The 26700-nt window shown below is 37.8% G+C and overlaps 1 protein-coding gene across 2 annotated transcripts; it reads left to right on the top strand.

Moving 5' to 3' along the window:
* Positions 1-732: 732 nt before the first annotated feature.
* On the top strand, positions 733-26700 carry rab11fip4a (RAB11 family interacting protein 4 (class II) a). Of its 2 annotated transcripts, XM_023267372.3 has the most exons (15): positions 733-1038; positions 9391-9478; positions 10171-10259; positions 15352-15506; positions 15695-15856; positions 16170-16304; positions 16963-16998; positions 17185-17293; positions 17895-17998; positions 18847-18987; positions 20040-20121; positions 20239-20376; positions 20566-20712; positions 22510-22653; positions 23991-26700. In XM_023267372.3, exons 1-15 carry the CDS (start codon positions 748-750, stop codon positions 24105-24107), a joined length of 1938 nt encoding a protein of 645 aa, XP_023123140.3. In that variant the 5' UTR covers positions 733-747; the 3' UTR covers positions 24108-26700. The 2 variants fall into 2 exon arrangements, with proteins under 2 accessions (XP_023123140.3, XP_023123157.1); XM_023267389.3 differs by lacking the exons at positions 733-1038; positions 9391-9478; positions 10171-10259 and adding an exon at positions 10996-11138.

Here is a 26700-nt window from a genome sequence, read left to right as displayed (position 1 = left end):
ATATTTTTAGCTTCATTGAGACTTTAATTTATAATTTCATAATTTCTGGCAATGTTTGTGATATTTATTGTATATTGTTGAATGCTCAGGTTAATTAATAATAGTATAAATGGACTCAGTGATGCAATCTACACAGAATTTATACTTAAATGAACATAATCTGAACATAATCTGCTACTTATTCAGGCCAGTTGGCTGTTTTTGGTCAGGGAATCAAATTTAGCAAATTTATGGTCGAAATTTTACACAGAAAAGGTACCTAGACCATTTTTTTTTTAGATTAAATAAAATAATAGTATTTTCTCGTTTATTCTGAAATGACCATCATAAATTCATCACTTTGGTGAACTAATTATTTTGTTTTCCCAGTATTACACCTATAGATTGTATATGTATAATATATTTATATATTACATATAGTAATTATTCGGTAATTCATAAATGAGTTTGTTTCATTAATCAATATTTTCTCCATTTGAGCTACTGTTCACTGTGCATACAACCTTTAAACGTGGATAAAAATGAATTAGAATATTTAGAATACAAAAACTATAAAATACAAAATAAAATATAATATATTGTCCTTTTAAGTGGCTCCATGCAGCGTGTTACACTCATTTAAAACTAAAAAATCACCTTTTTTAGTGCTTCTTTCCGCCTGTGACGCAACGCCTCCCTCGTGTCGACATCGTGAGTCATCGGCCTTTTCCGTGACTCCTCACGTCTCCCGAGCGAGCGCTGCTGCTGATGTCACGAGCAGCACCAGTCGGTCCGGCGGAGCTGAGGACGGATGATGGCGACCGTCGGAGCCGCTCCGTTACGGTCCGTTTGACGGAGATTAAGAAGCAGGAACCGCCACATTTCGCTCCGGAAGCTGCCTCCGCCATGGAAGCTCCCGTGTTTCCCGACCAGAGCCAGCTGCTGCTGTTCCTCCGGAGGCTCAAGGAGGTGTTCGACGTCTGTGACGAGGATGCCGACGGCTTCATCCGGGTGGAGCATTTGGTGGACCTCGGTCTCCAATTCGGTCAAGGAGATGAGGTGAGACGTTGGAAAGAGGACCGGGGGGCTGTGAAATAATGACTAATTTACATTCATAGTCTGTGTTTACCAACATGTGGTCGGTTAATTCACATTTTTATATGTTAAATTGGTAACAAGTGGCGACTGTTAGACCTCCAGACTACCTGTCCTCCGGTCCTCACAGGTGTGCTGAGGTGTTAGCATGTTGGCTGACCGATGGGAACAAAGACTGCACTGGTTACTTCCAAATTCTCTTCTTTGTCATATGGAGTGAACCTGTGTTTTCCATACAATCAACCAGTTTAATAGAAGAAAAGCTGGGGAATAACTGGAATAAAAACACAGATTATTGGCATTGACATTGCTTTAACCGTGCAAGACCCAAATATAGAAAAACATTAACCAACCCCCCCCCCCAAAAAATATATATATCTATAATAGAAATAGACAAACAACACAAGCTAGACAAAATGGAAACAAAACAACAAAACCCTGAGATGATATATATATATATATATATATATATATATATATATATATATATATATATATATATATATATATATATATATATATATATATATACATACATCCATCCATTATCTATACACCGCTTAATCCTCATTAGGGTCGCGGGGGCGGGGGGGGGGGGGCTGGAGTCTATCCCAGCTGACTCAGGTGAAGGCAGGGGACACCCTAGACAGGTCACCAGTCTGTCGCAGGGCTACATACAGAGACAAACAATCACTCTCACATTCACACCTACGGGCAATTTAGAATGATCAATTAACCTCAGCATATTTTTGGACTGTGGGAGGAAGCCGGAGTACCCGGAGAAAACCCACGCATGCACAGGGAGAACATGCAAACTCCATGCAGAAAGATCCCGGGAAAGCCGGGACGTGAACCAGGGATCTTCTTGCTGCAAGGCGAAAGTGCTAACCACTACACCACTGTGCAGCCCCTTATATATATATATATATATATATATATATATATATATATATATATATATATATATATATATATATAAAATGAAAAGTAGTAATTTACAAAAATAAAACTGATGTATTTTTGCAACAGTGGGTTTTACAGGGTTAATACAGGGGTGTTCAACATGCGGCCTGTGGGCCAAAATCTCATTTGTCTCATTTTTGTAATATTTTGTCTTGTTTTTATTGGGGGTTTTTTGTCTTTTTTGTCTGACTTTTGTCATTTGTTGCCTGTTTTTGCCGTGTTGTTTCTTGCTTTTGTCATTTTTTTTGTCATTTATGTAATTTTTTTGTCTCTATTTTGTTTGTCAATTTTTTTGTTGCTTTGTAACTTTTTTGTTGGATTTTTGTTTTTTTTGTCTCGTGTCATTTGTCTGATTTTTTTGTCAATTTGTGTCTCATTTTTGTTATATTTTCTCTTGCTTTTGTTGTTTTTTGGGTTTTTTTTGTATGACTTTTATCATTTACAGCTGCAGGAAACCCTTTCCTACCTTAAGGTCCTTCTACCAGCATCAGTGTCCTTTGTTTTTTTTAAAAAGCATCTGAAACCATTTCTCGAAGGTTACCAAGTGTGACACTTTCCCCTAAGAGGCACCTCAGTTCTGCAATGACTGGAATTGATTCAGCATTTAGTAGAGTTGCAGTCTAGAATGTTTACATCAGGGTCAATAGCTATTTCTTCTCTAGTTTACAGTTTTGCACAGGGATAAATGAAGCTGTCAGTCTTTGCTCAAGCTCTTTCATATGTTGCTCTGGCCTGGTGATAAAAACAGACAGGTTTATTGTATTTAATATTTCACCCAGGTGTCTCTTCTCTGTCTACAGAGCCTCGTTTTGAGCACATGGTTTTACAGCTGTTACTGACCGAATGTGAGGATGTTCTCTCAGGTGGAGATTTCAGAAATAGCCTCCGGGGCTTAGTGCTGATTGGCTCCACAGAGTTTAATTAGGCCACATGCAACAAAGTGAAGTGATTCCACTCTCTCTGTCATGAGCCGGTTAACAAGGAGCTGCTGCAAAGATACAATGCCAGAATAATGTTTTATCTAAAACGGCAGTGGTGTGCAACCTTCATTATCTTCTAACCACTTTATAGGAAGAAGTACCTTGTTGGGATGTTCTCCTCTTAGATTGAAAAAATCCTTAGGCCATGAATCTGTAAAACTATATATCAAAGAATGAACAGCATTTCCTGTATTTTTTAGATTTATCTCACAACCCCATGTAGGGATACAGACCAAGACTGATTTAAAGAGTCTGTCCACAGGACGTCCAGTTTGTTAGACGCACCGCATCAGTAGATCTCTGCTATGAGGACACAGATTAGCTCCAGAGGGATGTTTAAATGTTGAATCTGATGTCGTACCTTGTTAGATTACTTTCAGGTTCAGCACCATGGAGAGCACACTGGTCCTGAACCTGAACTTCTTCTTGTGTCATTTCATTAACTCAGGATTCTGCTGCTTGCTGTTCTAGCTTCAAATATCACACCGTTATGTACTATTCGCACTGGATTAGTACTACCTGGGGATCTCTGGTCATTTGTGAAGTACCCCCATGTCTGTGTTTCTTACAGGGATAAGCAAGTCTGTATTTTACTGGAATTTACTGACATTACAGCCCAGATATGATGTCAAATCTGTGCACGTCACAACATCTGCTGTTGTCACGTCCAGGACAACGTAATTTGTGTTTTCCAAAACCCTTAGGTTAAAAGCCTATGTTGTAACAATGCTATTATTAGGGTCTCGTTAGGTTTAGGCTAGGGATGTCCAATATCAGCGATATTGGCATAAAAATGTAATATCGGTCAATATCGTTATCTGTTTTTTTGACTATCATGAAAACCGATAAAATAATGTCTGGATTTACTCATAGAGGGAGGGAGGGAGGGAGGGAGGGAGGGAGGGAGGGAGGGAGAGTGTGAACTGTTGTTTGAGACAGTTTTTTTTTAAAAAAGAAGGCATAAATATGGCATTTTTTTCCATAACTTAAGTTGAAGTAGTTTTCTTATTTTACAGACAATGTTTCCATCTGAAAGCCTTGTTGCATCTGAGAATGCATCCAGTGGGGCATCACAATAAAATGAGGCCTGATGTGTTAATTCCACCACAGGAGATATGTGATGTTACCTAAAATTAGTTAAATAAACCACAGATATCGGTATCGGTTGATATCGGATTCGGACATTAAGAGTCATTCAGTTCCAGATGACTAAATGCTACATAGATGCATATGGAGGATTAAGCTCTAACAGAAGTGGGTTTGCTCTGGGTTTTATCTACTTTGGTGTGCCAACATTTCCCCAATATTTTATTACTTGGTATGAAATCCAATTTTAGGTCTTTTTGTGGTCTTTTTGTGCATTTTTCTGGCTATTTTCAGTCTGTTTGTGATTATTTTAGATGTTTTTGTGGTCATTTTGCAATATTTGTTGTTATTTTGTGTCTCTCACTCTGAATGCGCCTGTACCCGTTTATTTTTGTGAAAATCTAAACTACTAGCTGCTGGACGGCTTGGAGATTAATCTTAAAACGTGTGATAGGAATTGGACAATAGTTATCAATATGTGCTTTACGTGAAATATTGGTTTCCTCTAAGGGATGTTCTACCTTCCTTTACATCCGAGAAGACTTCCACTCAGTTCTTCACGTGTATTTTTGTTGTACCTGCGTAAAACCTGAGATTCATTGTGCTCGCTTATTTTAATCCTATTTTGTCAAACATCAGCTAGGAAGAGAAAGAAACGAACCCGTTGGAGGAATGTTAATCAGTATTAGATGATCCTGGATGCACCCAAAGCCTCAGATGAACGATAACTAAACGCTAAATAAATAAGAGTGGATTTTCCTTTAAGCTGCCATGGCGGTCGAACACCCAGAACACATTACTAAAAATAACCCCGCCACACTAAAAGGAAGCTGCTTCTTCTTCTTCATCTTCCTCCTCCCCTCCTCTTGCAGTTCCACTCGTCTCTGTGTTCTCTGTCACCATGGCGACGGGAGCTTCTGGAGGACTCTGTGAGTGGATTGGTTGATTATTAAGTAATGAAATGAGCTGCCCTGCTGCTGAAAACGGGCTATGAGAAACAATATTCTCTCCAGCGACACATCCAGACAGCAGTTTCTGTGCTTCATGGATTATAGACGGATACGTATGATCATTATTTTTCATGTTCATACATTTTGTATTCGTCTTGTATTATTTGTATTTGGGAACAAGCAGGGAAAACTTCACTTTCTTCTTCTAAAATAGCATTTGGGTCTCATTTTGGGTCTCACAGGATCAAATCCTTTTCTGCTAATTTTAACCACACTGTGTTTTTTTTAATTTTTATTCCCAATCCTTCCCTCCATTTTCCAGAGCTTGCAGCATTAATGTGGTTTCAAAAATCTGCTGTCAGAGATTTGAGACTTGAAGTGACTCGAAGTGAAGTAACTCGGTGGTAAAATGACCTTATCCTTGCATAGTAATGACACCTTGCTGATGTAGTCCAGTGTTTGTGAGAGTTGGCTTCCTGCCTCATACTGCACTGACAGCTTTAAAACAGTAAAAACACACAATAATCGACCGTAGACGTTGGGATTTGGATCATTTAAATTTAACAGCTCCTTGCATCATTCTCGGGCCTGCTACTGTGCTGCTGTTGTAAAGGATTTGTATGAAAAATTCATAACTTTTGCCTATATGAAGACTTATCCCTGGTCAGGGTTTATTATTTATACCCGCGTGGCTCTTACAGGCTTATTTCTACGCACATTTTAGTCAGAAGTAAACATCTCTAAGCACTGCTGGATTGTCCTCATCACTGTCTTCTATCATAATAGAATACCAGTGATTGACCTGCAAAAAAGGAAAACTCCTGTAGTTATATAACATTGATGGATGCTAAGTGAAAATGAGTGAAACTGAGTTTGACTCATCATTAGGCAAAACCTTGAACCCTCTATGATGAATTCTGGTGTCATTGAGGCTACATGTCTGACAATTTGGGTCATTCTAAATTGTGATAGTACACTTCATATAAAACAAAACATAATTCTAGTTTTAGCCGCTGCTTTTCTCTGTTTTTAGGGTCAATATATAATTGAGGGGTCAATATGAAATTTGTCATAAATGACTTGAAAATTATCCCAAAGACACAAAAATTATCCAAAATGACGAAAAACGATTCAAGCTGATATAAAAACAGTTGAAATTGACAAGAAAATTGTCCAAAATAACTCAAAAATTAACCAAAATGACTTGAAAATGATCCATAATTACAGAAAATTAGTCCAGAATGATATGAAATTTGTCCTAAATGACTTAAAAATGATCCCAAAGACACAAAAATGATCCAAAATGACAAGAAATGATCCAAGCTGACATAAATTACAAGGAAGTTGTCTGTCTATCTATCTATCTATCTATCTGTCTGTCTGTCTGTCTGTCTGTCTGTCTGTCTGTCTGTCTGTCTGTCTGTCTGTCTGTCTGTCTGTCTGTCTGTCTGTCTGTCTATCTATCTATCTATCTATCTATCTATCTATCTATCTATCTATCTATCTATCTATCTATCTATCTATCTATCTATCTATCTATCTATCTATCTATCTATCTATCTATCTATCTATCTTTAATATTCACATGTATTACATCCCTTCATTAGTTACATTTGTGTTCGTAGGACAATAGTAAATCTGAGGAGTTACAGATAAATATATAAACGGTAGCCTTGTAGATTCAGACATTTAGTATTTGTGTAAGGGCTTCGTAGTCTCTGATTTCTGCCTGTGTGACATTAAAGAGCCTGTGGGCTTATGGATGGCTCAGCATGCTGACATTTACATTTAAGCCTCTGTGATAAATTGACACTCAGCTCTACGATGTGGGACTGTGAGCGTGAGATAACGTTTCTAGATGCTGCCGTAGCACAAGTCGACTCACGGCTTCCCCTCTGCTGTCACTAGGTTATTATCATCTATTTATTCAGATAATTACAGCATTAAAGCCTGCATCAGATCGCATTTCCAGCACCTGAGTGTGATGGTCAGACCCAGAGCTATTACCCCTACGTGGAGGTATTTTAACTAAAGGAAATGTTTTGTCAGCCTGGTGTCCAGAGTGGCTAATTAGGGGGCAGAAATCAGGCTGCTTTCAGAGGAGAATAAGATGATGTTGTTAACAATGCAGAGTGGGTATGAACCCTCAGGTGTCACATCATTCCTGGTATTTAGATTTACTTTCATTTTGCCTCACCATTCAGTTACAAAAAAGAAACACAAGAATATTTATGACTCATTACAAAGATCTGATTTATCTTTATCTGTTAATTCTTCTACAGATGATATTCTTAGCGTCACATGTGGGGCTAAAAATGTCTCTATCATGTAGAAACTATATTGTGACCAAAGATTTATTTACATCATCTCCAATTTGCATTCTAGGCATTACCCATTTTCAAATAAGCAACTTTTATTTATTTATTTAGCATTTATTTAACCAGGTTAGTCCCATTAGACATCAGAGATCTCTGTTACAAGGGAGACCTGCAGCAGCGTCACTCTAAAAACAGTGAATTACAGATAAAATGAACATTAATACTTGCCCACATATAACACCTAAACACAGACAAGGTAGGCTGTAGTGATTTCACCAGAACTTTAAATTCATTCAGTGGAACAAGGACTCGAAGTGAAACATCAGGTGCAGAAATCCTAAATACTTTCTTGCCCAATTCAGATTTGGGGATGACAAATTTCAGAGTATCTGTAGATTGGAGATTTTGACTTCCATATTTCTTTGTTAAATGACAAGACAAAAGGAAGGAACAAAACCCAGAATGATTCTGTGAATAAACCCTGACAAAAAAAAAAAACAAAAAGCACATTTGAAATCCATGTGTGCTCCACCGAACCATCATACTATCTGTATAATAACACCACCAAGGCATTAACCCTCGTGTCGTCCTGTGGGTCAAAATTGACCCATTTTAAAGCATGAAAATGTGGAAAAAATATATTTTCACAGTGAAACTTCTGATGCCCACATTTTCAACATTTTTGGGAAATCTTTGGACATTTTTTAGTGGAACAAAGAAATGTTAAAAATGTTTCTGAAGAATATTCACAAAAAATCTACCAACATCCAACGAATTTCACTGGATTTTGGTTGATTTTTATGTGAATGTTCTTAAGAAAATATTAGACGTTTTACTGATATATATGTGATCACTTTAGATATTTTTAGGATTTTTTGGAAGAGTTTTGCAAGAATTTTCTTGCCAAATTTGGGGGATTTTTTCAGGGAAAATTTTAAGGAATTATTGGAATTTTCTTCCTGAAGGTTTTGCAAATTTTCAGAAATTTGGGGAATTTTTTTGCTGATTTTTGGGCTTTTTCCAGACAAGGAAACAATATTTTTTGGTGCCTGTAAATGAGGACAACAGGAGGGTTAAAGAAGCTGCAGAGCTGCACCTCCTGCAGTCTCATCCAGCTTTCATGCAGTTTTCAGAACCTCGTGTCTCCTCAGATTCCCGACATTCGTGTCAGAGAATCTGTTACCGCTGCAGAAATCCAGAGTGTGTTTAGCTGTCATGTAGATTAAAGCATCCTGGATGGACGGTGTGACGACAGCGCTGGTGTATAATGAACCGCAGCTCTTGTTGAGATATGCATTCAGATGCAAACCACTGAAATCCTCATAAATTTTAATTATTGTTATATAAGAGTTTCTTCTCATGTGGAGACATTTTGAATTTTCTCTTCCTTTTTATAGCGAGACTAGCATCCTCATTGTACTGTTAACCTTCCTAACAAAGTAGTGCCATTTTATTACAGGTAGTTTTACATCTGTGTTTAGATGTTATTTATGGAGGACAGGTACCAAATAGAAAATATGAACAGAGCTGTTTGTAAGCCTACAGAAAATGCTGTTTAAAAAGTCAGCTGTTTAAGAGGGCAGTGAAACGCTATAAATGGTCTTAATATAAATATATAAATGGTCTCAGTATAGTGATGACAGCTCACACCTGCAGACATCTTTTCTGGAAGGCATTCACAGCGTTACACTCATTTGTTCCCACCCAAAGGTGACAAATATGGTGATGTAAACTGATAAAGAGGAGTTCACACCTTGTTATTGTCACGCAGCTGACTAATGACTTCATGAAATCTGTGTAAATCCATCCATTTGTTGTTGATGTTGATGTAGAACCAGAATTCTAGTGTGGCTAAAAATTCCAACACAGTTTTAGAATTACAGATCTATGTACTTCTACTACTACTGATGTCTTTCTGTTGAAGGTCTACAGATAGAATGTACCTTATTGTAAAACACACTGAAGCAAACTGCTGCATATTCTAGTAAATAAACTCTACTTGCCTCTTGTCTCTTGCAGGTGAAGAAGTTGACTAAGTACCTGGATCCTAACGCTCACGGGAAAATCAACTTCAAGGACTTCTGCCATGGAGTGTTCGCTATCAAAGGTAAGAAACGTAGATGTGAACGAATCAGCAGCTTATTGTCTGACCTCCTCTCTTTCATGAGGATGTATTATGAGCAGGTGGACTGTGTTACCTTTGGACAGAGCCAAAGACAACACAGAGTCTTGTTTAAGTCTTGCTAAGAATGTAAATACAGAAACTATGGACACAGTACAGCCTGATTCACCTTCAGAGACAATGAAGGATGTGAAACAGTGGTTCCATGCGGCTAAGACTCAAAAAATAAATGAATAAAATAAAAAATGAAAAAAAATGCCCATATAAATAATTTTTATTGTATTTTATTTTCTTTTTTTGCTCAGTTTGCTCAGTTTATATATATATATATATATATATATATATATATAAAACAAAATAAATTGTATACACACACACATATATATACATATATGTATTTGTGTGTGTGTGTGTGTGTGTGTGTGTGAAAATAATAATAAAATAATAAAACTGATGTAGTATTTTTGCAGCAGTGGGTTTTACAGGGTTAATAGGAATCGACACATGAGAGGAATATTCCACAAATTTGACTTTCTTGGCTACTACTAAGATTAATTGACTTTTACATCCAGTTTGCCGTCAGAAGGTCAGTAATGCTGTATTTCAGTTCATTTCTTGCCCTCATTTTTCTATCTTGATTCCTTTTTTTCCTTTTCCTTCCTCCTTCCTCCTGCCAGGCTGTGAGGAAATCCTGAAGATGGCCATGGGTCCTCGTGGTCTGACCTCCCGCCAGCCGTCCGTCACTGACAACGGCTACATTTACCAGGTACGGTATTTCACACTCTATTGGTGAAGCTTTTCAACTGCTTTCTGGCTTTTAAATGATATACACTCAAGATGAACGCTGTGGTGGGATGCATTTTAACCACCACACTGAAGCTTTTACACACTTATCCTCATTAAACTCGCTCAATATGCAGCTGTATATTTTTTTCTTTAAGTTTGATTGCCTTTGTAATGGAAATAATTGTAAAGTTGTTTGTGTGCAGGTGTGCGTTCTAGAAAATGTAAGGGTTTTTCAGACAGTTTTATGTGCAGAACTATAGCAGAATATAAATAAACAGTAATCTGTTGAAGGCCTGGTGTACTTTGAATGTAAGTTTTAGTTACTGGATGCTACGTGGGCTGAACCGTGGTGTAAACAGGACTTTTTATAGAATGAGGCTGTGGGACAGACAGCCCTATAGCCATGCTGCGCTGCTCTGAAACTCCATAAAACTAGGCATGTCTGATATTATCTTTTTTGCTCATAACCGATATCTGTGGGTTATTTAGCTAATTGTAACATACATGATAAAAATATCAATGAATATGCTGTGTATTATATATTTTAGCATGTATTACATGTTGCAGTGCATGGCAGCCTAACTAGACAGTTGCTTAGCAACAAGCGTGAGGGAGAGGGTGGGAAGGTGAGAGAGATGGAGGCGTGGCTTCGTCCCAGCAACGGCTTCAGTGTGTTTTTAGATGTGAACAGTGATACATGCATGAGGGATGCTTGAGTTCAGGCTTTTAACAAGTTGAGCCTTCGAACGTCAGGATTAAAGTAGGTTTTTTTTAGTTTAACTTTTGTTTGGATGGTTTATTTACTTATAGTGCATATAAAACCACTAGACAGGAGACACATGGTGGGCACCGTTTACTGGTAAGGTTTAAAGTGTTTGTATGGGTGTCACACTCACTTTTAGTCCATTAAGGAAAGGGACACAGATTCATACAGAAGCGTGGTGATAAAAAATGTAAAACTGAGACCAAATGGTGCTGAATTATGTGCTGTTTTTGTTGTTTGGATCTGCTTTGGAAGTGTGCATTTTAATGTCTGTGCTAGTTTAATAATGCTACAGCCTTGAGCATATACTTTTAATGATAGAATAATGTGAAAAGTCACTCCATGCTCCTCCCACACAGCTGCTTCCATTTAGTTTGGGTAATTAGAGCTCTTCTGCACTCTCCTGGAAGTTAAACTACACCTCCACCTTTAGACTCCACATTGGTAGGGTTATACTGTTTGGTGTTAGTCTTTGTGGATTCATGCAGGCGTTTTGAGTTATTCTGCTGATTAAAGATCTCTGCATTTGGCCCAGGTGAGCAGGATGAGCACTCAGTGTTATATATTGTGGTGATTTCTAAGTCTAACACAACAATTCATTGCTTCTTTGTCCACATGCTGAAATAATTAAATTTTCCAGTAGGTTTCTCTTGTCTTCTGCAACATTTGAGGCAGTTAATCGATGGTTTTGTCCTTTAAAGTCTGTAAGTGTTCAGCACTGAGATTGGACATGGTAGCTGGCTATAAGGTCTCTTTTAATTCCCCATTTACTCTCCATGTTTCCATGTTTGCACACACCTCTTTTCCTCAGACAAAAACATGTGTATAATTGATGAATGAAGGACAGACAGCAGTCCTCAGAGCACACACCATGCATGCTGGACCTCATGTTTGCATGTTTTCATATAAATATAATCCATAGTGTTAAGAAAAGGTGACGACGGCACCTGTTTAGTTGTTAGAGATGAAAATCCTGTGTATACGTGTGTGAGTGTTTGTGTGAAACTGGGTTTGACCTTGTCGTGGATCCACAGCTGCCTGAAGCCAGACAGGGACATGCATTATTAATAATATACATATCTGGGGCATGCTACGTCCTACTCTGTCTGATAAATCCACCCAGGAGATGATCCTGATGCGCCAGATGTTTTGGTCCACAGAAGCAGTTTGGAAAAAAGGGAAACACTTTGAAGGAATATTTGGCAGGTGAATGGATGAACCACCTGTCTATCACAGCCTACCTGGCACCTGAAACACACCTGGAGCTGCCAGTAGCGCCTCACAGGATGCTGATGAACCAGTAGCTGGAATCCTGGCATCTCTAGGTCAAATACTAGAATCACACATTATAATAAATTCTGTTCTAAACATTCTTCACACCAGATCAAATGAAATCCAACTGTGCTGCTGCTCAATGAGGACAAAAACAGACCTTCCAGCTTTAATTTGTGGTGACTAGAACAAAATCTAATTGTATCTGAAACCCATCAGTGTACGTTCAGAAGCTCTGGTTTAATCCTCGTGTCATCCTGCGGGTCAAAACTGACCCGTTTTAAAGTTTGAAAATGTGGAGAAAAAAAATATTTTCACAGTGAAATGTCTTTTCTGCGAATGTTCTTAAAGAAAATATTAGAAGTTTTACTGACATATGGAATCACATTAGATATTTTTAGGATTTTTTTGGAAGAATTTTACTCATTTTTTGAAAATATTTACAATAATTTTCTTGCCAAATTTGGGGGATTTTTTAAAAAATATAACTTTCAAGGGAAACCTTTAAGGAATTATTGGAATTTTCTTCCTGAAGGTTTTGCAAATTTTCAGAAATTTGGGGAATTTCTTTTGCTGAATTTTTGGATTTTTTTCCAGACAAGGAAACAATATTTTTTGGTGCCTGTAAATGAGGACAACAGGAGGATTAAGCAAAATCTCAAAGGGTTACATTATAGATATAAAATGATAAAAACAAAACAAGCATTGTTATTTTTTTTATAAAAATTTCAGGGAGATGTTTAATTAAAAGCTTTGTTAAAGATAAAGATCTTCAGGCCTTTTTTTTAAAGACATCTGCTGTCTGTGGAGCTCTCAGGTGGTCAGGGATGGAGTTCTGAAGGTTCTGTCTCCATGGTCCAGAGTTTGGTTCTGGGCAGGCAGAGGTTTCTTTTGGATCACTAGTGGTAGAGGAGTTCTTTGAGGTATTCTGAGGTGTTGCCATGAATGCACTGATGGGTGAGAAGAGTGATTTTGTTCTGCATTGTGAAGGAGACGTGGAGCCAGTAGAGTGAACGGAGGACGGGTGTGATGTGGTCTTCCTTCTCGTCAGGATCCTATCAGCTCTTCTGAATATATTGGAGCTTTTGCAGGCTCTTGCTGGGGATCCCAATGAGAAGTGTGTTGCAGTAGTCCAGCCTGGAGGAGACAAAGGCGTGGATGAGTTTCTCTGCATCAGAAAGGGTGAGGGTGGGACGGAGTTTGGTGATGTCTTTGAGGTGGAAAAGCAAAGACTCAGATGTTTGATGTGGTTGTTGAATGTTAGGTGAGCATCCAGTCTCACACCGAGGTTGGTAACTGCAAATGAGAGAGGAATGTCAGCTAATCAACAACCCCAATAATTTATTGGTCTAAGAATTGCTGTATTTCAGAGTCTACAAATTTGTGATCTTCATATTATTTGTCTACAATCAAATTAAATGTGTTTTTTGAATGAAATGTCACACATTGAGATATTTGATCTATTTTGTTGAGCATAATTACTCTCCAGACATTTTAATAGTGACTTAAACACTAAATAGAAGGTATTACATGCTTCTATTTAGATGTTCTTTTCAGTAAACATTAGCATGCTGTATCTGTTGATCCTGAACTGTTGCCTTCAGTATCTGTCATCCATCAGTCGTGCTAGAAAACCTGGAGCTGGTTTGACTTCTCTGTCAGCTGCATTATTGTGCAAAGATATCAAAAAAGTTGATCTGTTGACATGCTGATGATTAACCCTCCTGTTGTGCTCATTTACGGCACCAAAAAATATTGTTTCCTTGTCTGAAAAAAATCCAAAAATTATGCAAAAAAATTCCCCAAATTTCTGAAAATTTGCAAAACCTTCAGGAAGAAAATTCCAATAATTCCTTCAAAGTTTCCCTTAAAAGTTTTATTATTATTTTATTACCAAATTTGGCAAGAAAATTCTTGTAAATATTTTCAAAAAATGAGTAAAAATCTTCCAAAAAAATCCTAAAAATAAAAAGATTTTTTCATTTTTAAAAAAATATTTACAAGAATTTTCTTGCCAAATTTGGGGGATTTTTTTTTTTTTTTTTTTTTAAATAAAACTTTCAAGGGAATCCTTTAAGGAATTATTGGAATTTTCTTCCTGAAGGTTTTGCAAATTTTTAGAAATTTGGGAATTTTTTTCTTAAAGAAACATTTTTAACATTTCTTTTTCTCCACCAAAAAATGTTGAAAGATTTCCCAAAAATGTTGAAAATGTGCACATCAGAAGTTTCACTGTGAAAATATAATTTTTTCACATTTTCAAACTTTAAAACGGGTCAATTTTGACCCACAGGACGACACGAGGGTTAAAATAAATAAAAATCCTGGTTCAACCTGCTGACCGGTGGTTATACACATTGAGACAGTCTCTCCAAAAGGATTATTTCCACACTAAAAGTAATTAAACATGAGAGAAAAACTGAAGAAGGTTCACTCACGCTGCTTTAAAACAGATAACATGAAGCGGTGTGAATATTGACTCAAACTATTCCAGATAGTGTCAGCTGCAAAAAGGAGAGGAAAGAAGATTTAAAAGGGTTTTAGATGTTGCTAACAGTGCTGTGCTTGGTCAGAACAAGGGGCTGCTCCAGTTCAGGATGGTACGTAAAGTTCCTTCTACAGATATTAGAGAGAAACGTCAGGTGAAATGATGAATTTGTATCTAAAGATGTAACACGATCCGTCAGTGGTGAGGAACTCTCCATGGTGCTGAAGCTGCTCAACATCCTGTCAGGGAGGAACAATCTTGAGTAGATACTGAACAAAATGTTGTTTCCTGATATTAAATGAGATGTGCAGGACACCAGCTAACAGAAGCTGTGAGGGAGATGCATTCTCTTAAGAACATTCACATAAAAATCAACCAAAATCCAGAAACATTTTTAACATTTCTTTTTTTCCACCAAAAAATGTTGAAAATGTGGACATCAGAAATTTCACTGTGAAAATATTAATTTTTTTCCACATTTTCAAACTTTATACTGGGTCAATTTCCCGCAGGATGACACGAGGGTTAATTTTGTTTGTTCGTCTGCAGAACGGCGAGGCTAAGCTGGGCCCTCCGATCATCATGTGTACGCGATCCTACCCAGAATGCACTGAGGGCTGTGGAGCTGATGGAGAGTGTGATATGGACAGCAGCGCCGAAAACAGCAACAGCTCTGACTCACTGCACCCGACACGGCAAGACAGGTGAGTCGGAATAACATCTGAGAAGTTACTATAAATGATGTTTGTGTAATAACTGTCAGAAAGTCTGTTATTTTCAGTTTCTATTGGTTTTTAGTGTGATATTTTGTGATTATAGAAGCACTCAGAGTATTGTTCTGGTCTTTATATTGTGTAAAGTTCTTAAATCAACCACTGCTGTGTAACTCTAGACACCTGAACGGCTCGGCGTCTGCATCCGTCATCTCCGGGGAGGAGCAGTTTGAAGACTACGGCGAGGGAGAGGATGTGGATTTTACTCCCAGCAGCCCTTGTCCTGAAGAAGACACCAGAACAAATGGTTTCACTGACATGGGATCCTCGCTTCCCTCAAGGTTAGTGGTTTGTCTGGAAGCACACTCCAAATTACCTACAAGCATCTGGAGGACATTTTTCAAGGAGAAAAACAGAGAATCACTTCTTTTTGACGACTTACGTGTCCTAGAAGGAAAAGCATCGGTAGTACTTATAATAATAGCAGTGGCTGAGTTCAGGACAAAAACGTCTGAACTCTTGCTTGAAAAAATGGAATGGAATTAAAGCAGGGGTGTCAAATTAATTCTAGTTCAGGGCCACATTCAGCCCACTGGGCCGGACCAGTAAAACCACAGCATAATAACCTGAATAATGTGTTTTTTGTTCTTGCAGTGCAGGGCAGACTCCTCAGAAGATGAGGCAGCTCTATAACAGCGAGCTGCTGGACATCTACTGCTCTCAGTGCTGCAAGAAGGTCAATCTGCTCAACGACCTGGAGGCTCGACTCAGAAACCTCAAGGCCAACAGGTAAGGATCGCACACACGCACATGCACACATGCATGCACACACGCACATGCATGCTACATCAGACGTGTCAAACTCATCTTAGTTCAGGTTCCACATTCAACCCAGTCTGATCTCCAGTGACCAGTAAAACCACAGCATAATAACCTGTAAATAACCACAACTCCTGATGGTTCCTTTGTTTTAGTGCAAAAAAGTACATTCTGAAAATGTTCACATTTAAGGAATTATCTTTTTACAAAACATTATGAACAACCTGAAATATATTTCAACAATATTATACCTCGGTTTATCATTTCCACATTACAATTCCAGATTACAGTGTGTCGACAAAGGAACACAACATTTAGTCATCTGGAGCTGAACCATAGAGGATTTTACTTTATGAGACACAAAACGACAAAAGCGAGACACAAAATGACAAAAATATGACACAAATGACAAAAGTCAGACAAAAAAACCCAAAAACAAGACAAAATATTACAAAAATGAAACAAAAATTGACAAAAGTCAGACAAAAAACCAAAAACAAGACTGTTTTTTAATTTAAAAATACCGCAAAATCTGGGATATGTCGAGGGACCACTGTAGTTGTAATTATTGGAGTTGTGTTGTTATCAATAAAGCTGTCACTGACTGAGTCTCCATTTTGTGTTTCAGTCCCAACAGAAAGATTTCCAGCACAGCATTTGGCCGGTAAGTGACCTGACCTTCTCACTAATGACCGTTTCAGACAGAAGCACTGCAGTGAATCTTCCTCTGCATCGTAAGCAGGAGTGTCCAGCTACAGAGTTCAGTGAAGGCTTCATCATTTAGCAGATAAATCTATCGTTCTAGAGGAATGATGCCTCATGACTCCAACATGTGCTCTCCTCCCTGCAGCCAGCTGTTCCAGGCCAACCACAGCGTGTTCGGGTCCAGTCAGGGCAGCAGCACAGAGGATCTGTTCACCGACAGCATCGACTCCTGCGACCTCGACATCACAGAAAAAGTACGAAAATCCACTCAGTAATTACACATTTCAACACAAAACCAATTCGCTTTGTGTAGGATATTGTGTTTTACTGTAGAAAAGATTACACTTTAAAAAACCCTCTAATTTTACGGTGAAAAACTCTCAAACCCTGACAGTAAAAATCAGTAAAATCTAAAACAGTTTGACAACGTTTATTTAACACGGAATCACCGTAAATAGGTTAATCAGGAGAAAACTGGATTTAAAAAAAGATGTCTTGGAAAAATGACATTTCCCTTCTCTTGCAGTTATTTAATGGAAACATGCCGTAATATGTTTAACATCAATACTGTCATTTTTGCATTTATTTCTCAAAAAGAACATCAGTTTTCACAGTTTCTACTGATAATGGAAACATGCTGTAATATTTATAACAAGTATTTATTACATGTAAAAAAAAAAGAAATACAGTTTGTCACCAGCTAAATTGATGTACTTTTGTGTTAATAACAGACATATGCTTTAATATTTATAACAGCTTTAGTTTCCAGGTGTACATTTGAATCAGATAATGTCTGAAATATCATGTGTAAAATAAAAAGGTGCTGTTTAACACCTTCCATGTGATCTGTGTCAGGTCAGCTACCTGGAGAAGAAGGTGACAGAGTTGGAAAGCGACAGTCTGGCCAACGGAGACCTGAAGTCTAAACTCAAACAGGAGAACACACAGCTGGTACACAGGTAGGAAAACACACAAACACACAGAGATTTGTCAAAGTGAACATGCTGTATGCACGTTTTCACAATTGAAATACTGAAACTTAGAGTATCCTGGCTGCCAACAAGGAGAAACGGTATTCCAGATTCAGGAAAATTTGGGATTTTACTGACTTAATCATATTTTTACAATTTTAACACAGCAGAAAAGTGTTTGTTTGTTTTTTTTTTTAAATAATAACTCACACTATTTCCTTGATCTGTCACAGAGAACCAAAAAGCAGCAGAGCACAGATAGAGAAAGATCATTAAAAATCAGTAAAGATTGGTTTATGAAATCAAATTGAGTTACATTATTTACAACTGTAGGCAAAAACAATGGGATAATGTCAATTTCTATATAGAACAAATGTATAAGGTGCAAAATATGAGATGAAGGGCATGTTTTTCCTTGACTCTCGCTCTCAGATAAACTCCCAAACTCAGGACACAAGGACAGGCAGCATCTGACAGATAAATATATGTCGTGTGTCGTTTCCAAACTCCACATTATGCCAAAACTTGAATTCATCATGTATGAAATGCTGTTTCACTGTATGAGAATTTATCACATAGATTACCTCTGACTTTTAATTTAGCCTTTAACTCCATCTGAACATTCAGTGTGATTGTATGATGTACATTTTTTATGTGTGAAATAGTGTTTTTACCATGTACAATAGTTCACATATGAAGGCTTCAACTCCATGATGGCATGATTTACTCTTTATATCTATCTACCCTCATCTAAAAGTCATTTTATTGCATGTATGCCAGTGTGGAGCCAGGTTCATCTTCACGGTGTCGGATGTGTTTTCCACCTTTTCCTCCAGGGTCCATGAGCTGGAGGAGCAGGTGAAGGATGCAGAGACGAAGGCAGATCAGAGTCTGGAGGAGGAGATGAAGAGGCACCGGGAAGCTTTCAGCAAGATGGAGAGAGACAGGAACACAGAGATAGACCTGCTCTGTAACAGGTGACCACTCCATTTATGGCAAGGGTGTCCAACATGGGGCCCATGGGCCAAAAGCGGTCCTCCAGAGGGTCCAATCCGGCCCTCAAAGTGTAAAAATTCCAGAGGAGACATTAACTGCAGATTGTAAATTAGTAAAACTATAAATTTAAAATAACTTCTAGACCATGACAAGTTGTCTTGATCATAAAGTGAAATACTAGATTGTTCATTGTTCTTTTGTTGTTTTGTCTCATTTTTGTAATATTTTGTTGTTTTTTGTCTTTTTTTGTCTGACTTTCATCTCAATTTTTGTCATTTTGTTTGTGGTTTTTGTCGTTTGTCCATTTTTTTTGTGGCTTTGTAACTTTTTTGTCGAATTTTTTGTTTCGTTTCTTGTTGTGTGTCAGATTTTTTTTGTCATTTTGCGTCTCATTTTTGTAATATTTGGTCTTGTTTTCGTTGTTTATTTACTTTTTTTGTCAGACTTTTGTCTCATGTTTTTGTCGTTCTTGTGTTTCCTTTTTGTCTCGCTTGCGTTTGTCTTATTTTTGTCATTTTGTTTTTTGCTTTATTTGTTGTTTTGCGTCCCGTTTTGCATTTTTTTTGTCTCATTTTTGTCATTTATCCATTTTTTTGTTGCTTTGTAACTTGTCTAATTTTTTTGTCTTTGTTTTATTTCATGTTGTTTGTCTAATTTTTTTTTTGCCATTTTGTGTCTCATTTTTGCAATATTTTGTCTTGTTTTTGTTGGTCTTTTGTCTTTTTTAATCTGACTTTTGTTGTTTTGATCATCGGCCCACTGGAGAACAAACTGGGCTGAATGTGGAACCTGAACTAAAATGAGTTTGACTCCCCTGATGTGTGGTCTTTAAGTGAAATATTCCCCATATTTCAAACCGTATGAAATGCTAGAACTCACTTTGGCTCTGACTCAAGGTCAGAAGCATTATCAGTACTCTGCTTTTAGTAGAGCAGTTATTCTGTCACCTCAAACTGCCACAGTTATTTATCAGACACTCACTATAGGTGGTTCTGCAGGGTTCTAAACTAAAGCTGAGTGTGTTCATCCATAGGGTACAGCAGTTAGAAGATGAGAATGGAGAAATGAAGATAAATGTGTGCAGACTGAAGTCTCAGACAGAGAAGCTGGACCAGGTGAGTGTGATTCACTTTCATTTTCACCTGATACTGGCCAGTTCCAGTGCAGAAAGACGAGAAAGACTCATTTATTCGTGCCACAACAATCATTTTCTATCCATCTTTTCCCTGCAGGAGAAGCAGAAGATGACGGACAAGCTGGAGGACACCAGTCTGAGGCTGAAAGACGAGATGGATCTGTACAGGAAGATCATGGACAAGCTCTGGCAAAACCGCCACGAGTTCCAGAAGGAGAAGGAGGCCATGCAGGAGGTGAGGCGTTTCTTTACAAATAAATGAGCATAAAACTTCCACTCTGCATGCTCGTCTTTAGAAGATAAAACTTAGATGAGTGTAATTTGTCCTCCAGCAAGTGCAAAATCTGTTGTAATATCCCAGCGTAGTCGGTAGATAAGCCAGAGATAATAGATGAAATGTTTAAATGGAATATTTCCTCTGCAGTTAATTGATGATCTGCGCCGGGAGCTGGAGTATCTGCAGCTGTTTAAGCTGGAGATGGAGCATCCGGGGAAGGGGAAGGGGCTGTCTGAGTTCAACGCCAGGACCAGGGAGATCGAGATGGAGCACGAAGTGAAGAGGCTGAAACAGGTCCACAAACACAGAACTCACCCATCCCTGTTCCTGTATCCTTACTGGATGTTAAGTTTAGTTCTGCTTCACTGGTTCCTTCATTTCCACTGACGCTAAAGAGAGCCAAACCATCATATTATAAAGGATATTCGGACTTTTTATAGATTGATTATCACTAGTTTATTATTTGATTTTGCACAAACATACAAGACTTTGTAGTAAATCTCTTACTTGTACACGTCTTGGTCACATTTCTGTCCTAACAAGGAATTAGTGATGACTGTAGAAAGCTACTGCTTCCAAGTCCAGAAATATTTCATCACAATGTCTCCGTAAAACTACAATGTGATGCTTTTACACTCTGGTTTTTGTTTGGATTAAATAAACCAGATGTGGTGTGTTATCAGGGAGCTTTAGAGCTGCTGCTCAGTGAATTTGCTGGCATCAGCTTCATACTTATTCTAGTGAGAGTGATATTAATCTTATGTCATTCTTGGCAAGAAAATTATTTGCCCAAAATGTCAGATTATTCCTTTAAACTCAAAAGAATACAACAGAGACACCCAGTCGTTGAACATGTGAGGAATTTGTGCATTTAGGTGTTAAAAGACGTCATTTGTTTCAGTCTAAACTCATTTATTTAACTTATTTAGGAACTCAATAATCCATTTAATCACTAAAAAGGCAATAATAATGTAGGTCAGGGATGTCCAACATGCGGCCCGCGGGCCAAAAGCGGCCCTCCAAAGGGTCGGACTTTTGTCGTTTGTCTCATGTTTTTGTCGTTTTGTTTCAGGTTTTTGTCATTTCTTTTTGTCTCGCTTGTGTTTTTGGTCAAATTTTTTTTCTTTTTGTTTTGTTTTGTGTTGTTTGTCTCATTTTTTGTCGTTTTGTGTCTCGTTTTTGTAATTTTTTGCTTTTGTCTGACTTTTGTCGGTGATCTCATGTTTTTGTCATTTTGTTTCTCATTTTTGTCATTTTGTGTTTCCTTTTTGTCTCGCTTGTGTTATTTGTCTACTTTTTTGTTGTTTTGTGTTTTGCTTTATTCGTTGTTTCGTGTGTCGTTTTGGGGTTTTTTGTCTCACTTGTGTCGTTTGTCTACTTTTTTGTTGTTTTGTTTCTCACTTTTGTCATTTTTCTCATTTGTGTAATTATTTGTCTTGTTTTTGTCGCTTTGTACCTTTTTTGTTTTGTTTCATGTCGTTTGTCTCTTTTTTTGTCATTTTGTGTCTCCTTTATGTAATATTTTGTCTTGTTTTTGTTGTTTTTTTGTCTGACTTTTGTTGTTTTGATCATAAAGTAAAACCCTCTATGGTTCAGTTCCAGATGACTAAATGTTGTGTTCCTTTGTAGACACTCTGTGATCTATAAAGTGTAATGAGGAAATGATAAACTGAGGCTGAATGTTGTTGAAACTGAATTTAGTTTTTTTAAGAAACTTCAGGTTGTTCATTATGTTTTGTAAAAAGATCATTCCTTAAATGTGAACATTTTCAGAATGTACGTTTTTGCACTGAAACACAGGGAAAATTAGGAGTTGTGGTTATTCATAGGTTATTATGCTGTGGTTGCACTGGTCCGATCCACTGGAGATTAAACTGGGCTGAATGTGGAACCTGGACTAAGATGAGTTTGACACCGCTGATGTCGGTCATTTGAGATGGGAACAATCTATGATCATTTAAACATACTATTGACTGCTCAAATCCAGTTTTGTTGGATTTTGTTGTTGCATATTTCTTTGGTTTCAGATCAGTTTTACGTACATATACACAGGAGTTCCTCTGATTAAATATTGTCTTTGTGCTACTGTAGGAGAACCATAAGCTGAGGGACCAGAACGACGACCTGAACGCTCAGATTCTCAGTCTGAGTTTGTACGAAGCCAAGAACCTGTTTGCCTGTCAGACCAAGGCTCAGTGCCTGGCAGCCGAGATCGACAACGCCTCCAGAGACGAGGTGAGTGTCAGCGGATAGAATGTTTTAAGGAGTAGCTGTTTTCTAACTTTTTACTTTTAAAGGTCAGACTGAATGCATTTTTTTTTTGGGGGGGGGGGGGGGGGGTTATACTGATCTATCAGGTTTCAGGTCAAAGACTTTCAGACCGACGGTAAAAGTCTTGGGGTGATATTTGACAGAACTGAAATTTAGCAAGCAAACTTACAATAGTCAGAGCAAGTTTCTTTCAAGCCAAGCCTCCTATTATTTGTACAAACCTTGAAAAAGCTTTTCATGCTTTTATAGGCTCCAGACTGGACTAATGTACTTTATATTAGCATCTCCCAGTCATCTATCAGCCGCCTGCGACTCGTGCAAAATGCTGCAGCGTCTTTTAACCCTCGTGTCGTCCTGCGGGTCAAAATTGACCCGTTTGAAAATGTGGGAAAAAAAATATTTTCACAGTGAAACTTCTGATGTCCACATTTTCAACATCCATCCATCCATCCATCCATTATCTACACACCGCTTAATCCTCACTAGGGTCATGGGGGGGCTGGAGTCTATCCCAGCTGACTCAGGTGAAGGCAGGGGACACCCTAGACAGGTCACCAGTCTGTCACAGGGCTACATACAGAGACAAACAATCACTCTCACATTCACACCTACGGGCAATTTAGAATGATCAATTAACCTCAGCATATTTTTGGACTGTGGGAGGAAGCCGGAGTACCCGGAGAAAACCCACGCATGCACAGGGAGAACATGCAAACTCCATGCAGAAAGATCCCGGGAAAGCCGGGACGTGAACCAGGGATCTTCTTGCTGCAAGGTGAAAGTGCTAACCACTACACCACTGTGCAGTCCACATTTTCAACATTATCGGGAAATCTTTGAAAATTTTTTGGTGGAAAAAAAGAAATGTTAAAAATGTTTCATAAGAACATTCACAAAAAAATCAACCAAAATCCAGTGAATTTTGCTGGATTTTGGTTGATTTTTATGTGAATGTTCTTAAAGAAAATATTAGTAGTTTTACTGATATATATGGAATCACTTTAGATATTTTTAGGATTTTTTTTTGGAAGATTTTTACTCATTTTTTGAAAATATTTACAAGAATTTTCCTGCCAAATTTGGGGGATTTTTTAAAATAAAGCTTTTAAGGGAAACTTTTAAGGAATTATTGGCATTTTCTTCTTGAAGGTTTGGCAAATTTTCGTAAATTTGGGGAATTTTTTTGCTGAATCTTTGGATTTTTTTCAGACAAGGAAACAATATTTTTGTTGCCTGTAAATGAGGACAACAGGAGGGTTAACTGATTGACTAGGTTTCTGATCCATCTCTGTCTTTTCTAGCTGGTGGATGCTTTGAAGGAGCAGGAGGAGATCAACCTTCGTCTGAGGCAGTACATGGACAAAATCATTCTGGCCATTCTGGACCACAACCCCTCCATCCTGGAGATCAAGAGTTAAACACACACACACACACACACACACACACAGACACAGACACACACACTTGCATTAGTGTAGCTGTGATAATCTAACATTATTTTAGCATCAGCCCACGTGTTGAAGTTGTAATCCTTAAGATCTCAGTCCTGGTTGATGTGGTGACACCTGTGATTACTGCTCTATTTAAACCTATTTTACTGTTAAAAATGCAGACTATAATGGTGTTTTTCAGATGTATTTTATTGGTGTCATTTTGGCCAGCGAGTACTTCTGTTTCACCAGTTGAATGCCTTCAGTATGAACCACAAACATCTGGAAATTAGCATTAGTGACACCCCGATACAGCTGGCATTATAATCACAAAACAACCCTGGACTACATTCTGCATCGTTTCTGTGAATCCCTCATTCATGTGAGGCCTGTTTGAGGGCAAACCCCACCAGGAACAATAAAAAGTACAATACAGAGAAGTGATTACAGAATGTAAATGGTTTGATATCTTGAAAATTTTAAGGATTATAACTTCAAACCAGAGCTCAAACTCTGAATGTCCCTGAGTTTAATTAAATGGACGCACACACTAACATATATCTGCACCATCACAGCAGCTGATCTCCACTCCCACCTGAAGAAAACACCTGTTTGTGAGACAATCTACCAGTTGTTGTCAGTATTCTGTCCACCAGTGTTTAGTCGCTGTTTACCGGGAAGGAACAAGAAGTGAGTACACACACAAAAAACCCAACATATTTCACTTTATTTCCTGTAGCTGCAGTGCTAGTTGTTCAGTAGAGAGCTCTGGGCTGGACTGAAACAAAGATTAAAGAAGTGAAGGACAAAAATCTGACGCTAGTATCGTGTAGCAACTAATTGCTGCCAGATGCACTCATGTGAGCCTTTAGGTGGCGCTCACGCTCTCTGTGATCATTTGATTGTGTTTCTGACCCTTTAATTTGGCTGTTTGAACACAACTGAATGTTTACACGATAAATATACTCTTTATACGATGTTGGATCGATTTTCTGTAGCTGTCCAAACGTTAGTGTCAGTAGCTATGTGAAGCCTTTAAGGGATAATTCAGTGCTGTGTCAAAAAAGCCTTTAACTTAAATTCTTCTGAAGACTACTCCTTATGGAGGTCTTTAAAGGTACCAAACGCCAATTATATGCCAAATCTTTAACATTTCACTGTTTTCATGCACAAAAAAACCTTAAATAATAATTGAAGTGGATCTTATTCTTCATATACAGCTGGATGTTTTACTTACATATCAGATAAATGCAACAAATGTGCTCATTTCTGTATAAAATGGAGCTGAGGAGTCGACAGGTGTTGCTTTCTATTTCCACGTCAGCAGAGAGTAGCAGATGACTGGTTTCTTTATGTGTTCATAAATCATCTAAAAGATGCCCCGTGGAGTTTTAACTCTAGTTGTGCTGTTGAGCTGTTTCTATAAGTGTTTGTTGTTTGTGTCATACGTGGGAAAAGCATGCGACCAGCAGCATCACATCCTCCCTCAGTCTGACAGAATGAATAACAGAGAAAACTGCTGGTAAACAAACATAGATGTAAACAGAATGTAAACGGTAAAAAATCAAATGTCTTGTGAAGAAGGAAATGCACTCAATACATCTGTTGGATGTCAAGAATTCACACAATGTGTTTTGGTGACAAACTGTACACTGAATGTAAATATAAATGTTTACAAGAAAACTGCACGGGGCACCTTTAAGTTCAGTCCTTCATTCACAGTTTATTCTCCTTTAAACGCACAGAAATGTGTGACGTAAGATTTTACTGACTTAATAATTAGGATCATTGCCAAATTATCTTTAGAAAAGTAGAATTACTGTATTAAACTTTCAATGTTCTTCAGTAAAAAGCATCTAAAGCAGAGCCTCCAAAGGACTAAAACTGAAAGAACCACTTTATCTCTGCTGTAAATTATTCTCAACTAATTTAAATATTGAACTTAAATATTTTCTCACACATACTTAACCCACTGTGTGACGTAGATAAGCTAAACACACCTAAAAGGTGTTCCACAGGTGTGCACAGTGAGGAGCACAGTGTTAAGCTGCTACAGAGCACTATATCCTACAACACTTACACTAGTTTTGCTTCATTGCACAAATTGTTCATGTAGTGATTGTTTATTTATTTATTTTTTTGGTTATTCTTCCACAGGATTTGTGCACTTGCATACGAGGTATGAAAAAAGTATTATTTAAGCAGCTCAGCTATGATTTTGATAATTTTGTTCATTGTAAGTCAGCCTCATTTTATATTTTTACTTTATGAAACAGTATTTGTGATTTCATATGTTGTAAATGTTGTACAGAATCTAGTTACACTGTTTATGTGCAAGTCATTCTGCTTATTACTGAGAGTTTGACACAGAATCTGTGTAGATTATGGTATATAGTATAGCACACTTGTGTCACAGCCAAAGTATATTTACCTGGAACAATGATATTAAACATGATGAGAAAAAAAAAGAAGTCTGTCACAATTCACATGTGTTCACTTTGATTTGTTTTACTTGTGTACCACACATGACTTATGAGTGACTAGATGTGTAAATAAAATTCATTTCCTTTGGCATGACAAA

Source organism: Amphiprion ocellaris, chromosome 19 (genome assembly GCF_022539595.1).
Source record: "Amphiprion ocellaris isolate individual 3 ecotype Okinawa chromosome 19, ASM2253959v1, whole genome shotgun sequence".
Classification (NCBI taxonomy): Eukaryota; Metazoa; Chordata; class Actinopteri; family Pomacentridae; genus Amphiprion; species Amphiprion ocellaris.
Note: the sequence above shows the minus strand (reverse complement) of the source record. Positions and strands in the feature narration are given on the sequence as shown.